General features: G+C 35.5%; 1 protein-coding gene across 6 annotated transcripts in view; it reads left to right on the top strand.

Annotated features, from left to right (window-relative positions):
• Positions 1–22793, top strand: part of LEPR (leptin receptor) — a 94063-nt gene that overhangs the window by 58021 nt on the left and 13249 nt on the right. For all 6 annotated transcript variants that reach the window (XR_012511185.1, XR_012511184.1, XR_006722673.2 and 3 more), the window contains exons 8-18: positions 2886–3176; positions 3335–3452; positions 5702–5901; positions 8038–8186; positions 9208–9367; positions 9487–9569; positions 12837–13053; positions 14656–14838; positions 16228–16323; positions 17531–17633; positions 18540–18615. Coding sequence is in view for 2 of the 6 variants with exons in the window: in XM_074376321.1 (XP_074232422.1) it covers positions 2886–3176; positions 3335–3452; positions 5702–5901; positions 8038–8186; positions 9208–9367; positions 9487–9569; positions 12837–13053; positions 14656–14838; positions 16228–16323; positions 17531–17633; positions 18540–18615 (1676 nt within the window). In the remaining 4 variants the exon portion in view is untranslated. The remainder of the gene's footprint in view (positions 1–2885; positions 3177–3334; positions 3453–5701; positions 5902–8037; positions 8187–9207; positions 9368–9486; positions 9570–12836; positions 13054–14655; positions 14839–16227; positions 16324–17530; positions 17634–18539; positions 18616–22793) is intronic.

Raw genomic sequence — 22793 nt, 5'->3', positions numbered from 1 at the left:
CCCTTACACCATATACAAAAATCAACTCAAAATGGATTAAAGACAAACATAAGACAAGATACAATAAACCTCCTAGAGGAAAACATAGGCAAAACATTATCTGACATACATTTAAAAAATTTTCTCCTAGAAGAAATAAAAGCAAGAATAAACAAATGGGACCTAATGAAACTTACAAGCTTCTGCACAGCAAAGGAAACCAGAAATAAAACAAGAAGAAAACCTACGGAATGGGAGAAAAGTTTTGCAAGTGAAACCGACAAGGGCTTGATCTTTAGAATATATAAGCAGCTCATACGACTCAATAAGAAAAAAATAAACAACCCAATCCAAAAATGGGCAGAAGACCTAAACAAGCAATTCTCCAAGGAAGACATACAAATGATCAAAAAGCACATGAAAAAATGCTCAATATCACTAATTATCAGAGAAATGTAAATCAAAACTACAATGAGGTACCACCTCACACCAGTCAGAATGGCCGTCATTCAAAAATCCACAAATGACAAATTCTGGAGAGGCTGTGGAGAAAGGGGAACCCTCCTACACTGCTGGTGGGAATGCAGTTTGGTGCAGCCACTATGGAAAACAGTGTGGAGATTCCTCAAAAGACTAGGAATAGACTTACCATATGACCCAGGAATCCCACTCCTGGGTTTGTATCCAGAAGGAAATCTACTTCAGGATGACACCTGCACCCCAATGTTCATAGCAGCACTATTTACAATAGCCAAGACATGGAAACAGCCTAAATGTCCATCAACAGGTGACTGGATGAAGAAGAGGTGGTATATTTATACAATGGAATACTACTCAGCCATAAAAACCGACAACATAATGCCATTTGCAGCAACATGGATGCTCCTGGAGAATGTCATTCTAAGTGAAGTAAGCCAGAAAGAGAAAGAAAAATACCATATGAGATCGCTCATATGTGGAATCTAAAAAACAAAAACAAACAAACAAAAACAAAGCGTAAATAAAGGACAGAAATAGACTCACAGACAGAGAATACAGACTTGTGGTTACCAGGGGGGTGGAGGGTGGGAAGGGATAGACTGGGATTTCAAAATTGTAGAATAGACTACACTGTATAGCACAGGGAAATATACACAAAATGTTATGATAACTCACAGAGAAAAAAATGTGACAATGAGTGTGTATATGTCCATGAATAACTGAAAAATTGTGCTGAACACTGGAATTTGACACAACATTGTAAAATGATTATAAATCAATAAAAAATGTTAAAAAAAGATATATTTATATAATTTTGAAAATTAAATATTCAAAATTTACCTCATATCTGTTTCAGTATATTTGTTCAATGTAAATTCTATAAATCATTGAACTTCTAATAATTTGTTTTCTTTTTAAGCTATTTTAGCATACAATTGTGCCAATGCACTGTAACTTTAATTCTGTTTCTCAATTAAATCTTACTTAGGCACGTAATTTTGAAGTGAAATGCTTTGAGTTTTTAAATTATCTTTCAAATTAAAAGCTTCAGCTTAATTTTTTGAAACCTCATGTATACTCTTTTTTAAAAAGTGGAATTATTCTGAGACTTTTGAGGCAGCTCACTAAGGAGCTGTGAGCATGCTGAAGGAAGGTTAACGATCTCTCGGGTCAGCGCTAGGTGCCTGTGTGCAGCGAGTAATGCACCAGTGAGGCCTGAGGGCTGCCCTGGGCCAGGGTTATAAATCTAATGGACTGGCTTCTCTCCAGTAATTTCCTGCTGTGAGGTTTTTTCCTATTTATGCTCCACTGTAGACATACAAAACGAAAATGTCTTATGTGGATTTTAAGTGTAAAGACAGTGGAGTTTAGCAGGCTGTTACAGAAAAGAGAAAACTTAAATAGTAAAAACTAATGAAGTATTTGTGGTTTTGTTTCAAAGGGAAGCCAAATGACATGTATGAATACAGATACTCATATTCTATCAGGAGAAAATAGCCTACCTTGAATTGTCCAACTGAAATACACTGTTCTTGTAATGTACTGTGGCAGAAATTCTTTCTTCCTATGTAAACATTCATTTACTTTTATTCTGTTTCTAATAAGAAATATAGGCGACTGAAAGAGTAGTAAGGAGTAGTGTATAAGCATTTAAAAATAGTATTTTAGAAAAATATTGATTCCCCTTGTCCTCAACCACAGGATACTGGCATTAAATAACTTAAAATGATATTACAGAGGGTGGGTGTAGCTCAGTGGTAGAGCATATGCTTAGCATGCACGAGGTCCTATGATCAATCCCCAGTACCTCCATTAGAAAAAAAAAATGATATTACCGAACAATATTTACAGTTTTGCCTGCTTTGCTTATCACTGTGTCATTAATTTCACATTTCCTAACTAGATTTCCTATGTAAAGCTTATGTCTCTACTTTACTTGCTTATTTGAAATTTTCATGTATCCGAACAAGACAATGGCAATCACTATTTATTCTTCAGGATTTGTTTTACAGGGATTGTTTTACAGGGATTTGTTTAAGAACTTGCCCTAAGGTTAACTGATTCCAGCAGAGTCTGATGGAAGACATATCATTGTGGAATTACTATATTTCATTTTCATTAATTTTCTGCCTATCAGCAAGTGACAACTGCTCACTAAAACATATTTTATAATGAGTAAGCCTCTGTGTTTAGAAAATACTGAAGACCTTTATGGAAGCTCAAGTCACTTGGGAATGTGAGTGCTTGGGGAACTTACTAATTGTACACGAGCAGGCAGCCACAGTTCTTCAAGTCTCTGGGCACACTCATTTTAGTTTTGTAATCCTGAATGCCTTGTGAATCTTTTTTTTTTTTAAATGATATCAATTGCTTATACGATGTTTTCTGTCTTCCTCTGATATCCTGCCTTCCTTCCCCCGTTACAGATGTCATATACTTCCCACCTAAAATTCTGACAAGTGTTGGGTCTAACGTTTCTTTTCACTGCGTCTATAAAAATGAAAACAAGATTGTTTCCTCAAAAAAGATTGTTTGGTGGATGAATTTAGCTGAGAAAATTCCTCAAAGCCAGTATGATGTTGTGGGTGACCATGTTAGCAAAGTTACTTTTCCCAATCTGAATGCAACCAGACCTCGAGGGAAGTTCACCTATGACGCAGTGTACTGCTGCAATGAGCACGAGTGCCACCATCGCTATGCTGAATTATATGTGATTGGTAAGAACCCCGAGCTTTTCTTCCTTTTGTTCCACCAGATACACTTCTATTATGGACTCTATGTTAGAGCCCCTTTGAAGATGTAAGGAAATTTTATTTTCATTAAAAATGTTTTGGTGTTTTTGCTTTATATTAATATTTTAATGTGTTTTAAATAGATGTCAATATCAATATATCATGTGAAACTGATGGGTACTTAACTAAAATGACTTGCAGATGGTCAACTAATGCAATCCAATCACTTGTGGGAAGTGCTTTGCAGCTGAGGTATCATAGGTATGTACCATTTTTGCTGTTTTATTTTTCTGTGGGTATGGTGACATAAACATTTCCTGTAAATATATCACTCTACCAGTAGTTTTGTAGATTTATTCCTCAAAGAGGAAGGTAGAATATACTTAAGGAATTTTTGAGGAATTAAATAAATCGTTGATTCTTGAAAAAAATTCACACACACAAGATTGTAGTTTGTTTTTACTTCAGATTATTTTTCCTGGTGATTAAGTTAATTCTCCACAATTGCATTTTAACTATTGAATGAAATCCCCCAAATTTTAATCTCTATGCATTTTAATTTGACCTGGAGAATTGACTAGAGGAGAATGTCTAGCCTTGTATCATTTGCTGAAGGTTAATGGTTAAGAAAAAAGTTGGAGGTTGTGGCACAGAGATTGTAGGAGATAATATGAATGGCCTTTAGAAGTAGGTAAGATTATTTAAGAAAGAAACAATAAGGAGTGAAATGTTCTAATAAAGACTAATTTATGCTTGTTTTCTTAATTCCTCCCTGTTTTAAAAAGAATTCAAGTCATTGTCTTCCTGTAGTATTCTTCTCTGCAAAGACTTTTTATCTGAAATAATAACATTCTTGGTTAGGAGAAGATGGATACGTTTTAATTTTTATAATACTCTCAGTAGTTTTCAAGGATGTGTAGTGCTCTTAAACGCCCAGTCTCAAGTTGTATTTGGACTTTTAGTTTGTATTTCTTGTGCTCATTTATTCTTAAAATCTAAAATTTCTACTTGAAAATCAGATCCCTTTCCTCAAATACTATGTTCTGAATTCTATTCCTAACGCTACCAGTCTGTTCTTACACAGTATTAGAAAAAGTGGGGCAATTTCTTCATTTTTCATGTTGGAATAATAGCTGTCTTCATCTTACTGGATAAGATTATTTTTAAATCAATAGAATGTTCATGGTGTATCATTTCACTTTTGTAATCTGTCTGTACTCTTTCCATGGTATTTTTACATTAAAAATGGTTATTTGTGGATGACTATTCCAAAAGCGCTTTGACTTATTTTAATCTTACTAGTATTTACAGAAGAACCATGAATCTAGCTGCATATATTTGGTCGAACTTTTTAATCTCTCTAAGCTTCAATTTCCTTGTCTGTAAAGTGGAGTAAATAGTAGGACTTACAGGGTTTCTGCAAGAATTAAGGACATATTTTATTTAATTATAGTAAGTGGTGTGATTTCTCCTGGTAAACATTCAGTAAATGGTTATTGCTGTTGTGATGATAATGGTGCTTTGGATTCCAAGTGCATTATTACTGTGCTTCTGTATAAGGTCATGGTTCTCATTTTTTATGCAGAGAACCCTTATCTCTCTTTCTCATTTAACTTCACTCACCACACTCATTCACACACACACACACACACACACATACATTCAATTGTAAGTTTAAGAAAACAGGAAGAAAAAGATATCACAAAAATGGAAAATGAGGGACAGAAGAATATAGATTTTCCATTTTCTTGTAACCTCCTTACTCTTGTTCCTGTGTAAACAGTAACTGCTACTTTGACCACTGAAATACCATGTTTAAAGCAAATAATGGCAGAAGGGCTATTTGAGAGAAAAGGAGAAAGGAGAAATGCTTTGTGTGCTCTGAGGTGTAGTGTTGATTGAGATGCAGTGATGAAAAAATGCTTTCTTAATTTTCTTCTCTGAGAAGATAGGTGATATACCTGATTATATGATTCATATGCAAATCAAGAATTGATATTCTTTTAATTATGTTACTTTGAACTAGAAAATATTAGAACAATGTCAGTTATGCTGTAATTTAACTATCAATTATGCTTTCAATTTGTTGTGTCATTTAATCCCTATTTAAAGTGTAAGGAATTTACCCTTTCTTTCCATCTCAGGAATGCCCCATTACTATCTATGATCTATACTTTTAAAATTCTATCACTTAGGTTTAATGTTAGGTTAGCTTTCAAAGTGTTATAAGTTCTATCTCTAGTTGGATCCTTATCTCTGTATTAGAACTATGTCATTTATTTCATTTGCATCTCTACTTAGTGTCTAATGAAGTATTTAATAAGGGTTATTATCTATTTTTATGGAAAGATTGTGATATAGCTGGAAATTCAGAAATGCCTTTCCAATAAGAACATCTTTTTTTCAGTTGGAGCAAAAACTGTCTCTTTTAAACAGCAAAGCAGAATTCTCAAATATCTTATTGCTTTCATCAATTTGTGTATTAATTTACTGTTTTTGTATCTTTTAAGGAGCAGCCTTTACTGTTCTGATGTTCCATCTATTCATCCCATATCTGAACCCAAAGACTGCCACTTGCAGAGAGATGGTTTTTATGAATGCATATTTCAGCCAATCTTTCTGTTATCCGGCTATACAATGTGGATTAGAATTAATCACCCGTTGGGTTCACTTGACTCGCCACCGACGTGTGTCGTTCCTGATTCCGTGGGTATGTCAGACTATGTTGTATGTCTTCATTTTTATTAGCAGATTTGGATTCAGATTGATTCAGGGTAACTCTTGAGTTTTACCATTTTCTGATCACATTATATTAAAAGATTTTTTTTTTCCTGTTTGTAGTGGAATAGAAAAGACAATCAGCCTTAGAAAGTGTTACAGTTTTGATTTTATTTTAAGTTATTTACAGCACAATTTTTTAGTAATAAGGATATTTTCAGCATACAATTTGATGAACTATATTAGTCACTGGGAATGAAACTTAGTAGTAGTATTCTAAATAATGAACTATTTTACGTTTTTCTCCAAATATACTTATGAAACAGTTTGATGGTTTTAATCTAAAGGTTTAATTTAGGTACTCTGACAGCTTTTGTAATCTGAGTACTCATTACCCAAGGCTTTAACTTGTAAAGCTACGTAGGAAGCAAAAGTATTCAAAACAACTAAAGTGAAATGAAGAGAAAATAGATAAGAATGATGACACCAACCATAATATTTTAGACATCTTTTTAAAAGATATTTTGATTTCAGAGGATTAATAGAGCCTTTCAAAATTTTGGCATATCCCTCTAGTGTCACTGTGAAATCTTTGACAAATGACCCAATTGTTATTGTACAGCAGCAGAGGTAAAAGTTTCTTTGATGCTATTTACTATTTTGTTGGGAAATGATACCAAAAATTAATATTTGATTTATTGTTTTTTCAAATAGTTAGTACACATCTGAATTCAAACCTACATTTTGTTAAATATAGAATAAAGTCATAATTAAAAGATTTTTTTTTCAATATAAAGTCCCGATTAATTGATCCAACACCTCACCATCCCTGCACTATTTAGTTTGGTTCCATTTTAAGGGATTTTACCATAAGCAGTACTTCTCTGGTACTTAATACCCTGGGATAGCAAAGAACCTTCCTACCGCCCCCCAAAACAGGCACAGATTCACCGTCACATGTAACGGATGACAACTGCAGCATGGATTCGGTTCTCTATCTGACAACCTTTGATGTTACTCTTTTCAGTACTGAAATAAGGAGTTTTAAAATTGGGCTTATATTGCCTACAGAGTACTAGAAAACAATGTGGAAATTCAGCTTGAGGATCCAAATGCCAGCTCCACCTGTTACGCGCTTTGTAAACTTGGCCTGGTCACACGAGCACTGTTACTGTTTTATCAATCATAAAATGCAGAAAGCTGCTCGCACCTCCCCAGTGTGGGTACTGTGGGAATCACGTAACTATTGTTACATGAGTGTCCCTTCTGCAAACTAGATATTCCTGGAATGTATCCTTGTGACATCTGTGTGATTCAGTCAAATGCAATCACAGATTTAATGGCTTAGGGTCCCTTGAACACTCATACTTCCTTTCCTGAGGAGGAGACATCTTTTTAAGGGACGAAATGTATGTCATCTTATTGGTTGGTGAAGAATGCCTTCTTGGCATATGAGCATGAGAAACTCTATAGTAATAAAAATATTTAGGTGTTTTGGTAATTAACAGTCTAAAGAATTATTGTTGATGAAGTTAGTTCCCAAATATGTTGAGTTTACATATTGTCTTTTACTCTTTTTTAAAAGCTCTTGCCATTATAGTCATCTTTGCCTTCATTTTTGCCCTTTAAAAAGCCCATTTTCCTTAGATTATGGAGAACCAAAGCTTCACTCTGCAAGACCACCTCTGACCGTGACCTAGAAATACTTAAGACGATAGAAGAGTTAGAAACTCACACATGTGAAAATGGATGCAGTGCATGTTTTTTGCCTTTAATTAAAGCTCTAATTAGAACAGAGTTTGCTATTGCTATTCATCATGTGCTCAGTATGGTATCTTTTGCATGTAGAGCCCATGGCTCAATTTCTAATCAGGTCTTACTGCTAACGTGCCGAGTGACATGGGCAATGTATTGATCTTTTTTCAGTTAACCTCTTTATTTGCGAAATAGATTTCCTTTCTTATGTATCACATAAAGTTGTGGGGAGTCGAGTAAGATAATGAATGAGAAAGTTTTGAGAAAGACTTTGCTTTATAAATAGAAGGTATGAAAGATTGTAACACAATGTTTTTAAAACAGTATTACTGTTTCAATTACTGTTACATAATACTTTTAAAAAAATTTCTAGTGAAACCACTGCCTCCATCCAGTGTGACAGCAGAAATTACTGTAAAAATTGGATTATTGAAAATATCTTGGGAAAAGCCAGTCTTTCCAGAGAATAATCTTCAGTTTCAGATTCGCTATGGTTTAAGTGGAAAAGAAGTACAATGGAAGGTACCTTTTACATGGAAATTTTTTCAGCTTGCCTCACCAAATGTTTTTTATAACTGTTTAAGAATTTCATTGCATAAGATTTATTTTGTTGGCATAAAAGTACACTCTCCTGTATTCTGTAGCTATTTTTGTTAAATAGATTGATCTAATTCTATCCCTTTTGGGTTGAAATTTCCTGCAATTTATTATTTCCCAGAATGAGTTTTGCAGAGCATTGATCCCATAACATGTTCCTTGAAAAAAAATCACATGACTAAATAAGTTTAGGAAACCTTGAATCACTGCATGTCCCTAGTGTAGAGTCACCATATATTACATAGTATAGGTTTGGAAAAGTCCTGTGTTAAAGAAACATTTGTGACTTTGTTTCATTTTATGTTTCTCAAACTCACTTTACTAACGAACCCTTTTCCTCTAACATGAATGCATCTTTAGTACATGCATGATCAGTGGGATGCGTTTTGGAAGAAGCTGCTTTTGTCAAACAACCAGAATCATACCCATGGGGGCAAGTGTACATATGATGACTTGCTGTGTCAGTTTTCTGACAGCAGCCTGCAAAGACCTAGAAATAGCAGGAACCCTAATGATGTCATTAGATCATAGTGACTGCTACTGAAATGAATGTGACAGTTTATCTGCTTATTGAGGAGACTGAACATCAGAGATTCTCTACAGCAAGCCCTAGCTAACCACTAGGCTAACATTCTTAAAAGCCTCTGTGGATAGAGGATTAGTGGACAGATGGGTAATAGGGTAAGAGTAATTGGGAAGCAAGTTTGTAAGTGAGCCGATCTAAATCTTGTCGTCGAGATGGAAATAAACGAGATGACTAAGACAATCCTTAACTTGGAGCTCATCATTCAAGCCTAGTAAGAGTATTTCTAAAGCCAGAAAACACAAAGCCAATTTTCTCTCAATTTTGGAATAGTGTTAGAATTTAAAATAAAATGCACTTCAGGGCTTTTGAGCTACATATGTGTTAATAATGATCAGTCTAATGCTTTGACTTACTTTACAGATGTATGAGGTGTATGATGCAAAATTAAAATCCGCCAGTCTCCCCGTGCCAGACATGTGTGCCATCTATGCTGTCCAGGTGCGCTGTCAGAGGCTGGATGGACTGGGGTATTGGAGTGATTGGAGCACTCCGGCCTACACCGCTGTTACAGATATACAAGGTCTGCAGGGAGTTGGTGAATGTGTCTTTTTAAATGCATACGTGTGTGCTTCAAATGTGACTGAAAAAATAATCCTTCCAAGAACACACGTATCACTTGGGCTCCTTGTCATTTTGCAGTTCCTCTCAGAGGACCGGAATTTTGGAGAATAATTAATGAAGACATCACTAAAAAAGAGAGAAATGTCACTTTGTTTTGGAAGGTATTCCTAATTTTTATGTTATTCTTAAATTTTACTTTTATCCTCTTAAAAGATTTACTTCATTGTTCATAATCCTGTCGTGTTTGGATTCTGCAATCCCACGTTTATTTCATTTTGGAGATGTGATTTCAGAGAGCCAAGATGTACAGGTGGAAGAAGCACTGGCCTGCAGTTAGGAGACTTTAATTTTGTTATCAGCTTAGCACATTGTAGTTATGTCAGTACTAGTTTGGCAAAGTCACTTAGACTCTTCAGCCTCCATTTCCTAATCTGGGTCAATGTAAGATTGGACTAGATAATGTCTAGTGTTCCTTCAAGTCCAAAAATTCTATTTACATTTAATCCTAAACAAAGGATTTTTAATGCCCACATACCTCAAGGGCATTAAAACAACAGGTTATTCTTTTTGTATGATGGAAAATACACAGTGGATATTTCCAAAAACAACAGGTATACAGCTTAGCAATTTTCAAAGCATTCTCTCCCGAATGAGCTGATTTGTATCCCAAGTGAATAGATTATTTTAGGATCAGATTTTTTGGGGAGACATTAACATTCAGTCCACTGCAAACATCATTTGTCATTAGGGAAATGCAAATTAAAAAAGCAATGCAATGTTACTACACACTTATGAGAATAGTTAAAATTCAAAAAGTGATAATAAATTGCTGGCGAAGCAACAGGGACTTTTATTCTTTGCGGGTGGGAGTGCAGAATGGTACAGGCACTTGGGAAGACGGTTTGGTAGTTTCTTACACAGTTAAACATAGTCTTACCATATGATCCAGCACTGCACTCTTAGATATTTACTTAACTGTTTTGGAGACTTGTGTCCACATTAAAACTTGCACAAGAATGCTCATATCAGCTTTATTCATAATCACCAAAAACTAGAAGCAACCAAGATATCCTTCTATAGATGAGTGGATAAATAAACCATGATACTTCCATGCAATGGGATATTATTCAGAGATAGAAAGAAACTGCTATAAAGCTACAAACAGACATGGGTGAATCTTAAATAAATGTTGCTAAGCGCTAGCAGCCTGCCTGAAAGGGCTACATTATGTTCCCCTTATATGGCATTCTGAAAAAGGCGTAATTATAGAGGTGATAAAAAAGATCAGTAGTTTCCAGGGTTTGACTGACAGGGAAAGGTTTGACTCGGTGAAGCATGGGGGATTTTTTTGTGGTGGTGAAACTATGCAGTGTAATGTTGTCCCGGTGAGCACGTAGCGCTATGCATTTGCCAAAGCCTGTAACTCTTCGTAGCACAAAGAGCAAACCTTAATGCATGCAAATTAAAGATCCACCTCTAGGAGGTTGGAGGGTCCTGGAGTGGAACCCAGGCAGCGACAAGAGACTCTAACTGTATGACGAGTGTATGAAACAGCCTCACTAAAGGAGGTGGCAGAAAAAGGTACGTACCTAAGTTAGGTAACTTGGTTAATGAGTAGATTCTTTAGACTCAAGGCAAAAGAAACTATATAACCGTGGTTCTAGTTGATAAAGTTATTTCTCTCACAAGATATGGGTTTAGAATTCCAGTGTCGTTAGACATGCAGACTGGAATTTTACAATTAAGTAATTGGATGATGGATGGTAGGAAGGGTCCGGGTTTCTAACTGTTGAACTGGTTATATATACAGACAAGCGAGGAGAAGACTAGAGTGATCCATGTGGTAATAGATGAGAGTTGGAGACGTCAGTATGAGCTCATGTTTAGCTTAATATGAACACAGATGGAATTATTTAGAAACTTGTGTAGATATGTATATATACAGGGTTTAGCATACACACATGTATTTTCTTGGTTTGTAAGCTGAGAGGGCCATCCTCTTGTAGTAAGGAGCATTCCCAAATTTGTGTCTAATACTGTTCTCCAATAATAGGAACTAGAGCTTCATGAAAAAAAAAAAATGCCTGGTTATAGGGCTGGGGCAGGAAATATACCAGATGAACCTAGAGTAACTTGTACTAGAAAGTCAGGAAGTTTATCATCACCTTTACTTGATGGTTACAAAACTAAATTATTTGTATATGAAAACTGACATGGATTTTTTAAAAAACAGCATGCAAAATTTGCATGATTTTTCAGACATTTCCTGCTTGCCGTGGCTGCTAAAATCTTACTCCCCACCTACCCAGATTATTCCAAGCCCTGCAGGGATACATTTATATGTGTTCGTATTTATTTTTCTCAATTTTTGACTTAGCAGAATCTCAAGGCAGAAAAATTGAGCAGCACTCTTGTAGAGTCAAGCTTTCTATAGGCTTACAAGGGATTGGTAGCACTTAAAATCTTACCTGAAACAGGTGAAGGTGATGGGCGAGGAAGGGTGTATTGTTATACTCTGTAGAAGGGAAGAATAGAATTAGACTAATTATGTATTTTACGCTGGAATCGTCAGTGACCTGGTATGACATTTCAAACTATAGGACAGAAATTCTTTGGTGCCATACACACTGTCCTGATGGCCTCTCTTACTTGATGTGGCAGCGTATCCAGGAAGGGAAAATGAGTGACAAATTTACTAGGATTAGTGTAAGTGATGATTAATATCTTTTCAGCTCGCTCTTGTTGTTGCTTTACAGAAACAGAGGGTTATTCATTTTTTGCTTTTTAGATGATGAAACTTTCAACTCCATGCCAGTATTTCTTTTCTCTAGAATTAGAGTGAAACTTCTGGTAGAAAAATGTCCTATTTGCATCCATACTTCATTATCTTCAAAGGAGGTATTCTCTGTGTCATAAGAAAAAAAAAAGGGGGGGTGGGATTAAGTTTCCCAGGCTCCATACCCACCCAGGCACCTTCTTGGAGACTGTGGTCAGAGCAGCTCATACCTCAGCCTTGAATTCAGTGGTGCTTGCTCCTGCCTGACTCCCGCCTGCCAATGGGGAATGTATAATAAGAGTTCCATGAGCTTGGTTGATATAAAAAGCAGACATAGAAAACAAACTTTTGGTTACCGGGGGAAGACGGGGTGGGAAGGGATAAATTGGGAATTGGAGATTTGCAGATATTAACTACTATATATGAAAAAGATAAACAAGTTTCTACTGTATAGCACGGGGAACTACATTCAATATCTTATAGTACCTATAATGAAAAAGATTATGAAAAGGAATATATGTATGTATACGTATGACTAAAACAGTATGCTGTACACCAGAAATTGACACATTATAAACTGACTACACTTCAATTTAAAAAAAAAAAAAAGCACTGTAGCTCTTAAACTAATCCATTTTTATGTTTACTTCAGCCCCTGATGAAAACTGACTCATTGTGCAGTGTGAGAAGATATGTGGTGAAACATTATACTTCCCGCATCGGAACGTGGTCAGAAGACGTGGGGAATCACACTAAATTCACTTTCCCATGGACAGAGCAAACGCATTCTGTTACAGTTCTGGCCATCAATTCAATTGGTGCTTCTTCTGCAAATTTTAACTTAACATTCTCATTGTCGATGAGTAAAGGTAAGAAAAGGTACAGGGTAGTAAACCTGTGACCCTTTTAATGTCTAATCTTTGCAAACTTCTCTCGTTCTGAAGGATCTTCCAAGAAGCCCGCAATTCTCTGAGTCGGAAAGTCTCTCCTTTACCTTTTATCTCTTCTTTGTCCAAGAAATAATAACACAGACTGTATCCTAATTATGTAATATGGTCCTTGAGTTTTCATGTGGTAGAACATTGTTGAAATTGTATAAAAATGAGAATATTGTAGTAAATCTAATACTTAAACTTTTTTGGACCCGTGGAGGTTATAGGTAAATCAATCTCTTTCTTTTTATATATATGTGTGTGTGTGTGTATGTAAAATAAGTACATGTATGTGTATGTAATATATATTACGTATATGTATGTAATAGTATGACATATTATATGGATGCAGGTTATTGCTTAGACTTAAAAATAACCTATATTTCATTTGATGAGTGATGAACCCTCTCTTGAGAACCACTTTCAATAGGGATTTCTAATGTAGATGATAAATTCCAAGTATAATTTTTAATTGAAAATTCAAACTTCCTGTACCTCTGCCAATCTCCTTCATGAAGTGTTTGCTTATTGCTTCAATTAGATATGTCCTGTCCTTTCTTTAAACTCAGAGTGCTTTCTGCTTTTCTTAAAGTATTTTATACCCCACCTTGTATTATGATTGCTTGTGATGTATACTGTAAGCTTCATGTAAATTCCACAGCACCTGCATGAAGTTTTATACTAAAAATATTTTTAAATTAGTATGTTCTAGACATATTTACTATGTTAGGTGGTGGGAATTCCAACGTGTGAAAAACTGTAGTGGCCTCAGCATTCACAGAGTCCAGGAGATGAGATAGACATTAACCAAATAATCATACAGGTTAGTGCCTGTTTACAAACTAAGGTGAGTGTTCTAAGGAAAGGAACCTAATTTTATAAAAGAAAAGAAAATTGGAACCTAACCTGGTGTTGAGGGTCCAGGAAGCTTTCTTGAGGAAGCAGTATAGGAATTAAACTTTCCCCAGAGGTCGTGGGGAGAGCTCCCTTGAGAGAGGAGCAATCTGACCAAAAGTCCTTGTGGCCCAGGAGAGGACATGCAGGAAGACCAGATTAGGTCTGGTGCAGAAAAATCAAGAAAGGCCAGCAGGTGTGCTGGCCCTCACAGCCTTGTAGGCGTGATAGGAATTTTATCCTCTTACATGGAAGTCTGCTGAAAGCCTTGCAGAGGGTGTTCAAATGATCAGACTTGTGCTTTGAAAGCATGACTCCATCAGCAGGAAAGAAGGTTGGAGGGACTTGGAGGGGTTAATTGACAGGCCTTTGCAATATTGCAGGAGAGAACACCTTTCTGACTATATCCCCAAATCCCTGTTTTGGATTTTAGGTAGAATCTTATTTCTCCTCAATATATTCCCACATCTCTCTGCTTACATGACTCATGATACAAAAACAATTGCCATGTATTATATTTATTTGTGCAAATGTCGACTTTCTTTTCTTTCTCCCTTTTTCTAATAGGATATATGTTCTTAAAGGCAATTAGGATATTTTCATTAATTTTGAATTTAAAAATAATTTTCTTTCTCTTCCTCTTAGTAAATATCGTGCAGTCACTCAGTGCTTATCCTTTAAACAGCAGTTGTGTGATTCTTTCCTGGATGCTGTCACCCAGTGATTACAATCTGACGTATTTTATTCTCGAGTGGACAATTCTTAATGAAGACAATGAAATTAAGTGGCTTAGAATCCCTTCCTCTGTTAAGAAGTATTATATCCATGGTAAGCTAAGTGTGTTTTAATAAGTTTCTCCTATCGATTACTGTGACAGCACAGATTATTAATTCAAATCATATAGTCAGTTAATGAAAGCTTCAAAAACATAGATGATAGAGCTTACTACCTATAATTCTGTTCCTTTATCACAGACACTTAATTCCATTTCATTTGACCATTTTTTACTTAAATATTTTACATAGTCGTAATCATAGTATATCATTTACCACTTTTCTTCTGATTTGTTTCTTTGATATATCAAAGGCATGTTTCTATTTTGTTCCCAATCCTTTAACTTTTTAAAAAATTATTATATAGCATTTTATTCCAATCTATGTAAACCATTTATTTGAGAACATTTATGTTGCTTCCAGCTCAACCTTTTTAAATAAAACTATTTTAAATTATTTTTGGTATCTGCTACCAAATAGTTTTCCCAAATTGTGTTCCAACTTCTAATGCTACTACCAGTGAGCAGGAGGCTGAAGGTCTGAGGACCTAGGACTTTGTGATATAAGCCAGCATAAACTCCACAGTAGACCAGTTACCCCAGAAGGTGATTTAAGTACAAAGTGTAAGTGCACAATATAGAATCTCCAAGTCTGAGTAAGGTTTAAGCAGAGAAGCTAAGGATTGCCATGCTCTTATTACACAATATCATCCCAAAGGCTCATACTTTCATTTAAATTCTGAAGACCCTGGAATTTAGCATCAGGGTAAATAGAAACACGTTATTGATAGAAAACTAAATCCAGTTCATTACTATTGTTGTCTAGGTGGTTACTCTCTGTGCTTCAAAGAGATTGTTCTCTCGTGGAACAGTATTTATACATTATTAGCATTTGTAAAAATGGTAGATCATTGATGGATCTGCTTTAAGCTTTGCTGTAGAGATGGTTGTCCCCTGTGGATCTAGACCCCTAGATATGCAAGGGGACTCCTGGTCCACCTCCATCTTCTCTGCATAGGGTTTCCTAAGACTTTAGTCTCCCAGCGGCCTTGAATGGGGAAACTAAATGAACTAAATTCTTATGAGAAAGGAATATTGTTGGCTTTGGGGATATGGGAGAGGAGGTAGAGCATATTGTCCTGGAAAGGGAAATAAAACAACTCATATACCCTGAACTTGAACAAACTGGAACATGCCTTTGAAAAATCGTGATCTTCTATTCCTGGGTAACATTATTTGGAACATTATTTGGAAAATTATTGTCATTACTAGGAGAATTTGGAGTGCTTAGGTTGTCTTTGAAATTCCCTAATCATCAATTTCAATTCATAAATCATTGACATCCATGGAAATATGGGACGGTCACTTAAACTTTTTTTTACATGGATTCCACTCATTAACATTAACTCAGTAGGAATGACCCTTTAATATATTTTTCTCCTCAGATCACTTTATCCCCATTGAGAAGTATCAGTTTAGTCTTTACCCAGTATTTATGGAAGGAGTGGGGAAACCGAAGATAATTAATAGTTTTACCCAAGGTAAAATTTTTTATTTTCAGTTTCTTTTTACACAGATGTGTAATGTAATAATGCTGCCATCTGATTATTCTCTTTCTGATGGAATTTTGGAAGCGTCCAGAGTCTTATGTAGATGTGTCATGGGTGACTACAGTAAGGGTATGTGGCTCCACTGTGGTAGTAAGAAGAATAATCAGGCGTGGTATTGTAATCTTGTATTGGTAAGTGACATTTCAGTCTCAAATTGGGCAAAAAGTTGATGGAAACAAAATAAAAGGAAATACACAGCTATATAGGAGAATATTTCACCACAAAGATGAATTGGACACATTAATTTTCTGTACAATTCGTATAAATGCACCTACCCCAAACAGTATGTTTTGATTCATATTTATGAGTCGTCAAGTTTTAATCATCTTCTAAAGGAAATTTTCTTTCTAAAGATAAAACTGGAGATGTAGTCATAGAAATAAGTTACCAGGTGTCATATTTCTCATTCATCTTACTGAACATTTTGATTTTGCTATTAACTTTTCAAATCCAAGCAACCCAATAATGAAGTTTCAAGAGAGAAACATTTTACATGATTTTAGAAGGAAAATAATTATGAAATCTAAGCACCTGGGATTGGACAGTAAACATCAGTTTCTGCCCTAGTGGAACTTAAACTCCAGTCCCCTAATAGGAGTGACAGGCAGTAAACACATCAGATAGAAACAAGTGCAGGAAGCAAAATAAAAGGAAAATGAAGAGGGGATAGAGTTGAAGTGTGGGACTTTAGTTAGGATGGCCAGCAATGACTTTTTTCTCTACAAAGGTGATATTTTGAGCAAAGTCCTGCAGGGACAAAGGAAAAGAGCATTTCAGGCAAAGGCCCTGAAGAGTGAGCGTGGGTGGTGATTCAGGAAATAGCAAGGAGATCAGTGTGTCTGGAGTGAACAAGACAGAGGTTGGCAGGTGTTGTAGGTTGCCTTCTCCAGAAGCAAATGCTGAAAGAGAGTCATAACAGTTTTCACTGGTACTTTGCTAAGTTATAACAAGAATAATTCCGAATAAAAATTATTTTAGTTATGTAATCATAACTATTATTTTCCTTCTCTGTTTTTATATCTTTAAAGGTAACTCAGATTTATGGCAAAATCAGAAAAAGTCTATTATAATTTTTGATGCAGGAAGATGTTTTATTTCCTCAAGCTTCTGAGTTGTGTGAATTGTTTTTCTTTTTTAGGTGACGAAAAACACCAGAATGATGCAGGTCTATATGTAATTGTGCCAATAATTATTTCCTCTTCCATCTTGTTGCTTGGAACATTGTTAATATCACACCAAAGGTATTGTACTGGATGTTAAAAGTCTTGAGCAGATTTAAACTTTGATTTAAAATCCCAATCAGAAACACTAAAGCAATTCTAAATATTTTTATGTACATTCAGTGTACAATAAGATGGCATAAGAAGAAAGGCCTTATTTCAGGAAGCAACATTGTGTTTTGCTAGTACAACATAAGCCTCAGGGAAGAAATTAGTTTTTTTTTAATGTATATACATTCAGGAAGTGACAAGATTATAACAGGAAATCCTAGGCAATATGTCGTTAGAGGTGGCAAGAGTGGCTTTCAGAGTTGTACGGTTAAGGTTGAAGACTTTTTGTGGTGAAGATTTATCTGGAGCAGTCAGTTCATGTATGATCAGTAGGCACTCTGCTTTTTAAACGTCAGCACTGTGTGACTGCTTTGGCAAATGGCCTTGAATTGCTTGGTTGGTTCTTTGGGTGCCCCATCATTCCAGACCATTGAGGTTATTTCACACATGCCAAATCTCTACAGAAACTTGTCTTCGAGCAATAAAGAGAGAAAAGAGACTTTTAGAATCTGAATTTCTCTCTCAGTCAGGTGAGCTGATGGGGCCATATCCAGTGGAATTTTTTCTGAAACTCACTTGATGGCCATTTCTAATATTTAATTTCTTCTGAGAAAAACCTATGCAAAATCTTTAGCACAGTGCCTGGCACACAGTTTTCAATAAGTGTTGGTTATTTTTATTATTATAGTGATCATTAACTTTGGTCTAGATGGAAAGTTGGTGGAAATCTTCATGGGATTGCATGTGGAAGTGAATCTGCTCCCACTGAGGCATTCTAGTCTGGTAGATTAATTTCTAGTTTGTGCATTCATTGACTGTTAACACTGTCAGTGTGAATGATTTTCTCTAAATTGGTATCTTATTTCTCCTTTGTAGGATGAAAAAGCTGTTTTGGGAAGATGTTCCAAACCCCAAGAACTGTTCCTGGGCACAAGGACTTAATTTTCAGAAGGTCCATTTTTCAATTTTTTTTAACCCAAAATAGATAAGATTGCATTTTAGATGCTACATGCCTTTTGGAGCTTCAAACATTTTTAGGGTTTAAAATATTTTAAGGATAAGATTTGGATCTTACTTTATTCAATCTATTTTAATATGAGTCTGTTTAATCTGTTATATATTTTCAAGAATAGCAAGATGCAGGGATTTGAGACCAGGAAGAAACAAAATTCAATAAGTAGTTTATCATATTAGTTAACAACATACATATATATATTTATTCTATGTCACAGTATATAATAAAATAAATATTAGAATATTAGGGTTAAATCTGATGGACAACAAATATTTGTGTATACTTCTTTGGTATGAATTGTCCTTAGAAAAAGACTGGAATCAATTTTTTGAATCCTTATAATCATCTCCATGATTAGTTTAATCAATTAAAAACTATATAAGTAATTCTTTAGTCAAACACTGCAATCTGAAAAATACAAGTATTATAATAAAGCTTAGATTTTATGAAGATAATTCCTTTCAAGCTACTTTATCAATTAGTCAACTCTAGTAAAATAATTACTTAATAGAAGTACTTATGTCTATGATATAATTTCTCAGAAAACTCTAGAGTTTAGCAAATGTGTTATTCTCATTAATTTCCCTTGAAACAAGGTTGGTTTTCCACTATAAAATTGGGAAAACAGAATTCAGTTTTCATGTCAGAGTATCTACACAATGTTTTAAACAATAATCTTACAGAGGTTATGAGGCAGCCTCAACGATTGTATCATTAGTGACTGTTGCGGGTCTTCAGTGGTTTCCTTTTAGCTACACGATGAAGTCCAGTCCCTTTGAGCCTGTATTCAGTGACTTCTCCCCACAATCTGTTATCACCCTGTAGGTCCCATTCTTTCTGTCCCTGGGCCTTGGTCATGCCTACACTATTCCCGTCCCCTCTACAGAGCCCTCCTCATCAAAGAAAACCTTGCTCTAGGCTCTTCTTTCCCCAAGCCTTCCATGAGCAAATATAGTTCAGAAGAACTCCCCCCTCCAAGTTCCTGGAGCACTTTATTGTGCAGAGTGCTCTCAGTTCAAGGGCTGTATTTCACCCATCACAAATATTGCTGAACTCCTCCTGCAAGTCCTAAAGTCAGGATTCATTAAAGAGTTGCTGATATTTCATAATAATGTCCATTTATTTATGTGCAAATCACTGAGGTACATGTTCTTAGATTCCTTAAGACTTTGACTTCAATTCTCCGTATCTCAGTTTCCTCCCCTTGTAAAATGAGGTTTAATAGAGCTTTCCTAATTGCATTGTTCTCAGGATTAAAGAAGATGGTACTTGTAACATGGTGAAGTCTCAATAAATACTAGCTACCATTATTTTACATGTTTACGTGTTTTATGTTACTATTCTTCCAGTGACCCTGTAAGATAAATATTATTATCTCCATTTTATAGAAAAAAACCCCAAAGCTTATAGCGGTTAGGTCACTTATTTAGCTTACCAATTTGTCTGACTTTGGATCCTGTTCTGTTAGTAACTGTTCTCGCTAATAGTGGCTTTCAAAAATTATTTTTTGACCATGAAGCACAGTGAGAAATGGACTTTGCCTTGCAACGTGGTAAATGCAATTGTAGATAATATGCAAAACTGCCACAAAAGATGCTTAAAACAGTTTTACGATTTGCAGCACCCTCTGTTTTCAAAATTTTATTTCATTAAAAAATACTGGTTACAGCCCTCTAAATTGATTTCATGTAATAATGGATATGATTTGTAGTTAGGGAAACACTGCTCTGCAGCTTACCAATGAATAATGAGTAAACAAATATCTGCTATTGTGGGCAAAACAATGCAAACAATTAAATTATAATTTTATATATATGTATATATATAAATATTTATTGAAGTATAGTCAGTTCATATATGACTGAAGCATTATACTGTACACCAGAAACTGTAATCTTTTAGCAGAAGAAATCCTGCCTTATCTTCAGACCAGGTAGCAGTGTAGTTTTACATGTGACCATTCCCTTTGTAGAAACTTCTCTTTGCCTAAATCTAACCAGCACCACACCCATACACTTCTCAACTATGCCGTTACGCACTATAAGCCAGAGTCTCCTTTCATTAAAACAGAGCTGATGATTTTTTAATTAGTCAAATGTTTATTCCTCTTTTTTCTCTTCTATGATGAATTCTTACAGTAACATTTACTGTAGTGATAGCGATATTTCAGCCACATGTATTTACTTGTCATGCATTCGTTCAGCAAACACATAATGAGTACTTATATGTAAGTCCTAGGATGTTGCTAGGCTCTGGGAAGACAAATTTTTAAGAGATTCTCCTTACCATCTAGGTAATAATAGACAGTGAGGTCATAGAGGGGTGACTGGGTTAAAAGCAGAATAGAAATAATTTGTCTTCGTTTCTGTCTCCAAAATGGTTTACTCATTAAAAAAAATTCAATTATTAACTCATTCCATTCATTCATTCAAGGGCTGTCATTGACTAGCTATCCTATGCCAGTCACCATGCTAGCTAGTAGTCTCTGGGGTTAAAATGGTCAGAAAAACAGAAACTCCTGGAGTGTACAGTCTAGTGGGGGAGATAAGCATTCATCAATGTATAACCGAAATAACAAATAATATTAAAAAACTAATAATGGTAAACTATGTGTTGTGAAAGAAGGAGACCCAGTGTGCTGAGCTCAGTTGTGGGGTGGGGGCGAATGGGTGAAGACAGGACAGCGACAGCTGACAGTGGAGCTAAGATGGGGAAGGTGAGCAGTTGTTGCCGAAGTGCTGTGGTGGAGGGGTGGAGCCCAGGCAAGGCCCCCTGCAAGTACAAAGCCCTGGTAGGAAGGCCCGTAGCACATCCACAAACTGAAAATAGGGAGATTAGAAGACAAAGAGTAAGGAGATTATTTTTCTTAAATATTAGGAGTTTTCTTCTTTTTAATATCACAGTTGCTTTGTCAAAAAAAATCTAAGTACCTATCCAAATAAAATTTTAAAACCTTTGCTGTGTAGGTATATATTAATGCAGGGGATAACCATCTTAGCGTCTCTTTAAGAGAAGCTAAGGGTGTTAAACTCTGAAATCTCCCCTATGAACCACTGTGGAAATGGTGTGTACGAGTCACCAGGACAGGGAAAAGACCAAGCCCACCTCAGCAAAAGGCAGGTTGAACCTGCACCAAATGGATTTCCCTTTTCCAGAAAATGCCGGACACAAAGGAACCACTTGGTGGATGCAGGTTGAGTCAGTGACTGTTTGTAGGATGCATGCTTCCCCGCTGCCTCCCGTAGCTCCCTGCAGAGGGGCGTGGGCCCCAGCAGGTCATCTGACAGATACAGCAGATGGAAGCATCTCCACATTTTCCCATGCTCTGGTAAACTAAAGGATTGTGAAGACTTTTTTAAGAGAAGGATGTGAATGTCTTTATTCCTAAGACTGACATTTTTTTTACCTTTGCAAATATTCAACTTTATGATCTTGTTAGATATTCTTTAAGCATAACTAGCTCTCAAGATGCTTAGTTTATTACCAAGGCTTAACAGGTACACTATTAGGAATAAATCAGTTTTTGGAATATAGCAGAAATAGTTGAAGAGTAAAGAAGAATATAATTTCAGAGGTTTTACTAATGATAAAAATCTAATCTTCTAAAATTCAGTAACTTCTTAATATCTAACTTTAATCCTCCAAATAACTAAAATATACTTTTTTAGGGAAAAATAATATAGTATAATTCACATTATATTTCTAAAGAGCACAAGGCAAATGTATCTACTCCATACTTTCATATTCATATTATTTTATGTAATTCTCTCATAAGCTGAAAAGCCTTATATTTTTCGATGACAAAACTGAGTCTCAGAGTGGTTCACAGCTTGTCTTGATCATCCAGCCTATAGGTGTAAAAACCTTGGTTAAACTCAGGTCCATCAGATTCACATTGATACCTTTGCCATCAATTCCATATTAACAGTGTATTGCTTAATGTATTTAATGCCACTAAATTGTACACTTAAAAATAGTTGAAATGGTAAATTTTATGTTACGTATATTTTAACACAAAAAAATTGGCGAAGGGCCTGAATAGACGTTTCTGCAAAGAAGACGTACAAATGGCCAATAAGCCCAGATGCGTATATGCTCCACATCATTAGCAATTA

Source organism: Camelus bactrianus, chromosome 13 (genome assembly GCF_048773025.1).
Source record: "Camelus bactrianus isolate YW-2024 breed Bactrian camel chromosome 13, ASM4877302v1, whole genome shotgun sequence".
Taxonomy (NCBI): domain Eukaryota; kingdom Metazoa; phylum Chordata; class Mammalia; order Artiodactyla; family Camelidae; genus Camelus; species Camelus bactrianus.
The sequence above is the reverse complement of the archived record's forward strand: the minus strand, read 5'-3'. Positions and strand labels throughout refer to the sequence as shown.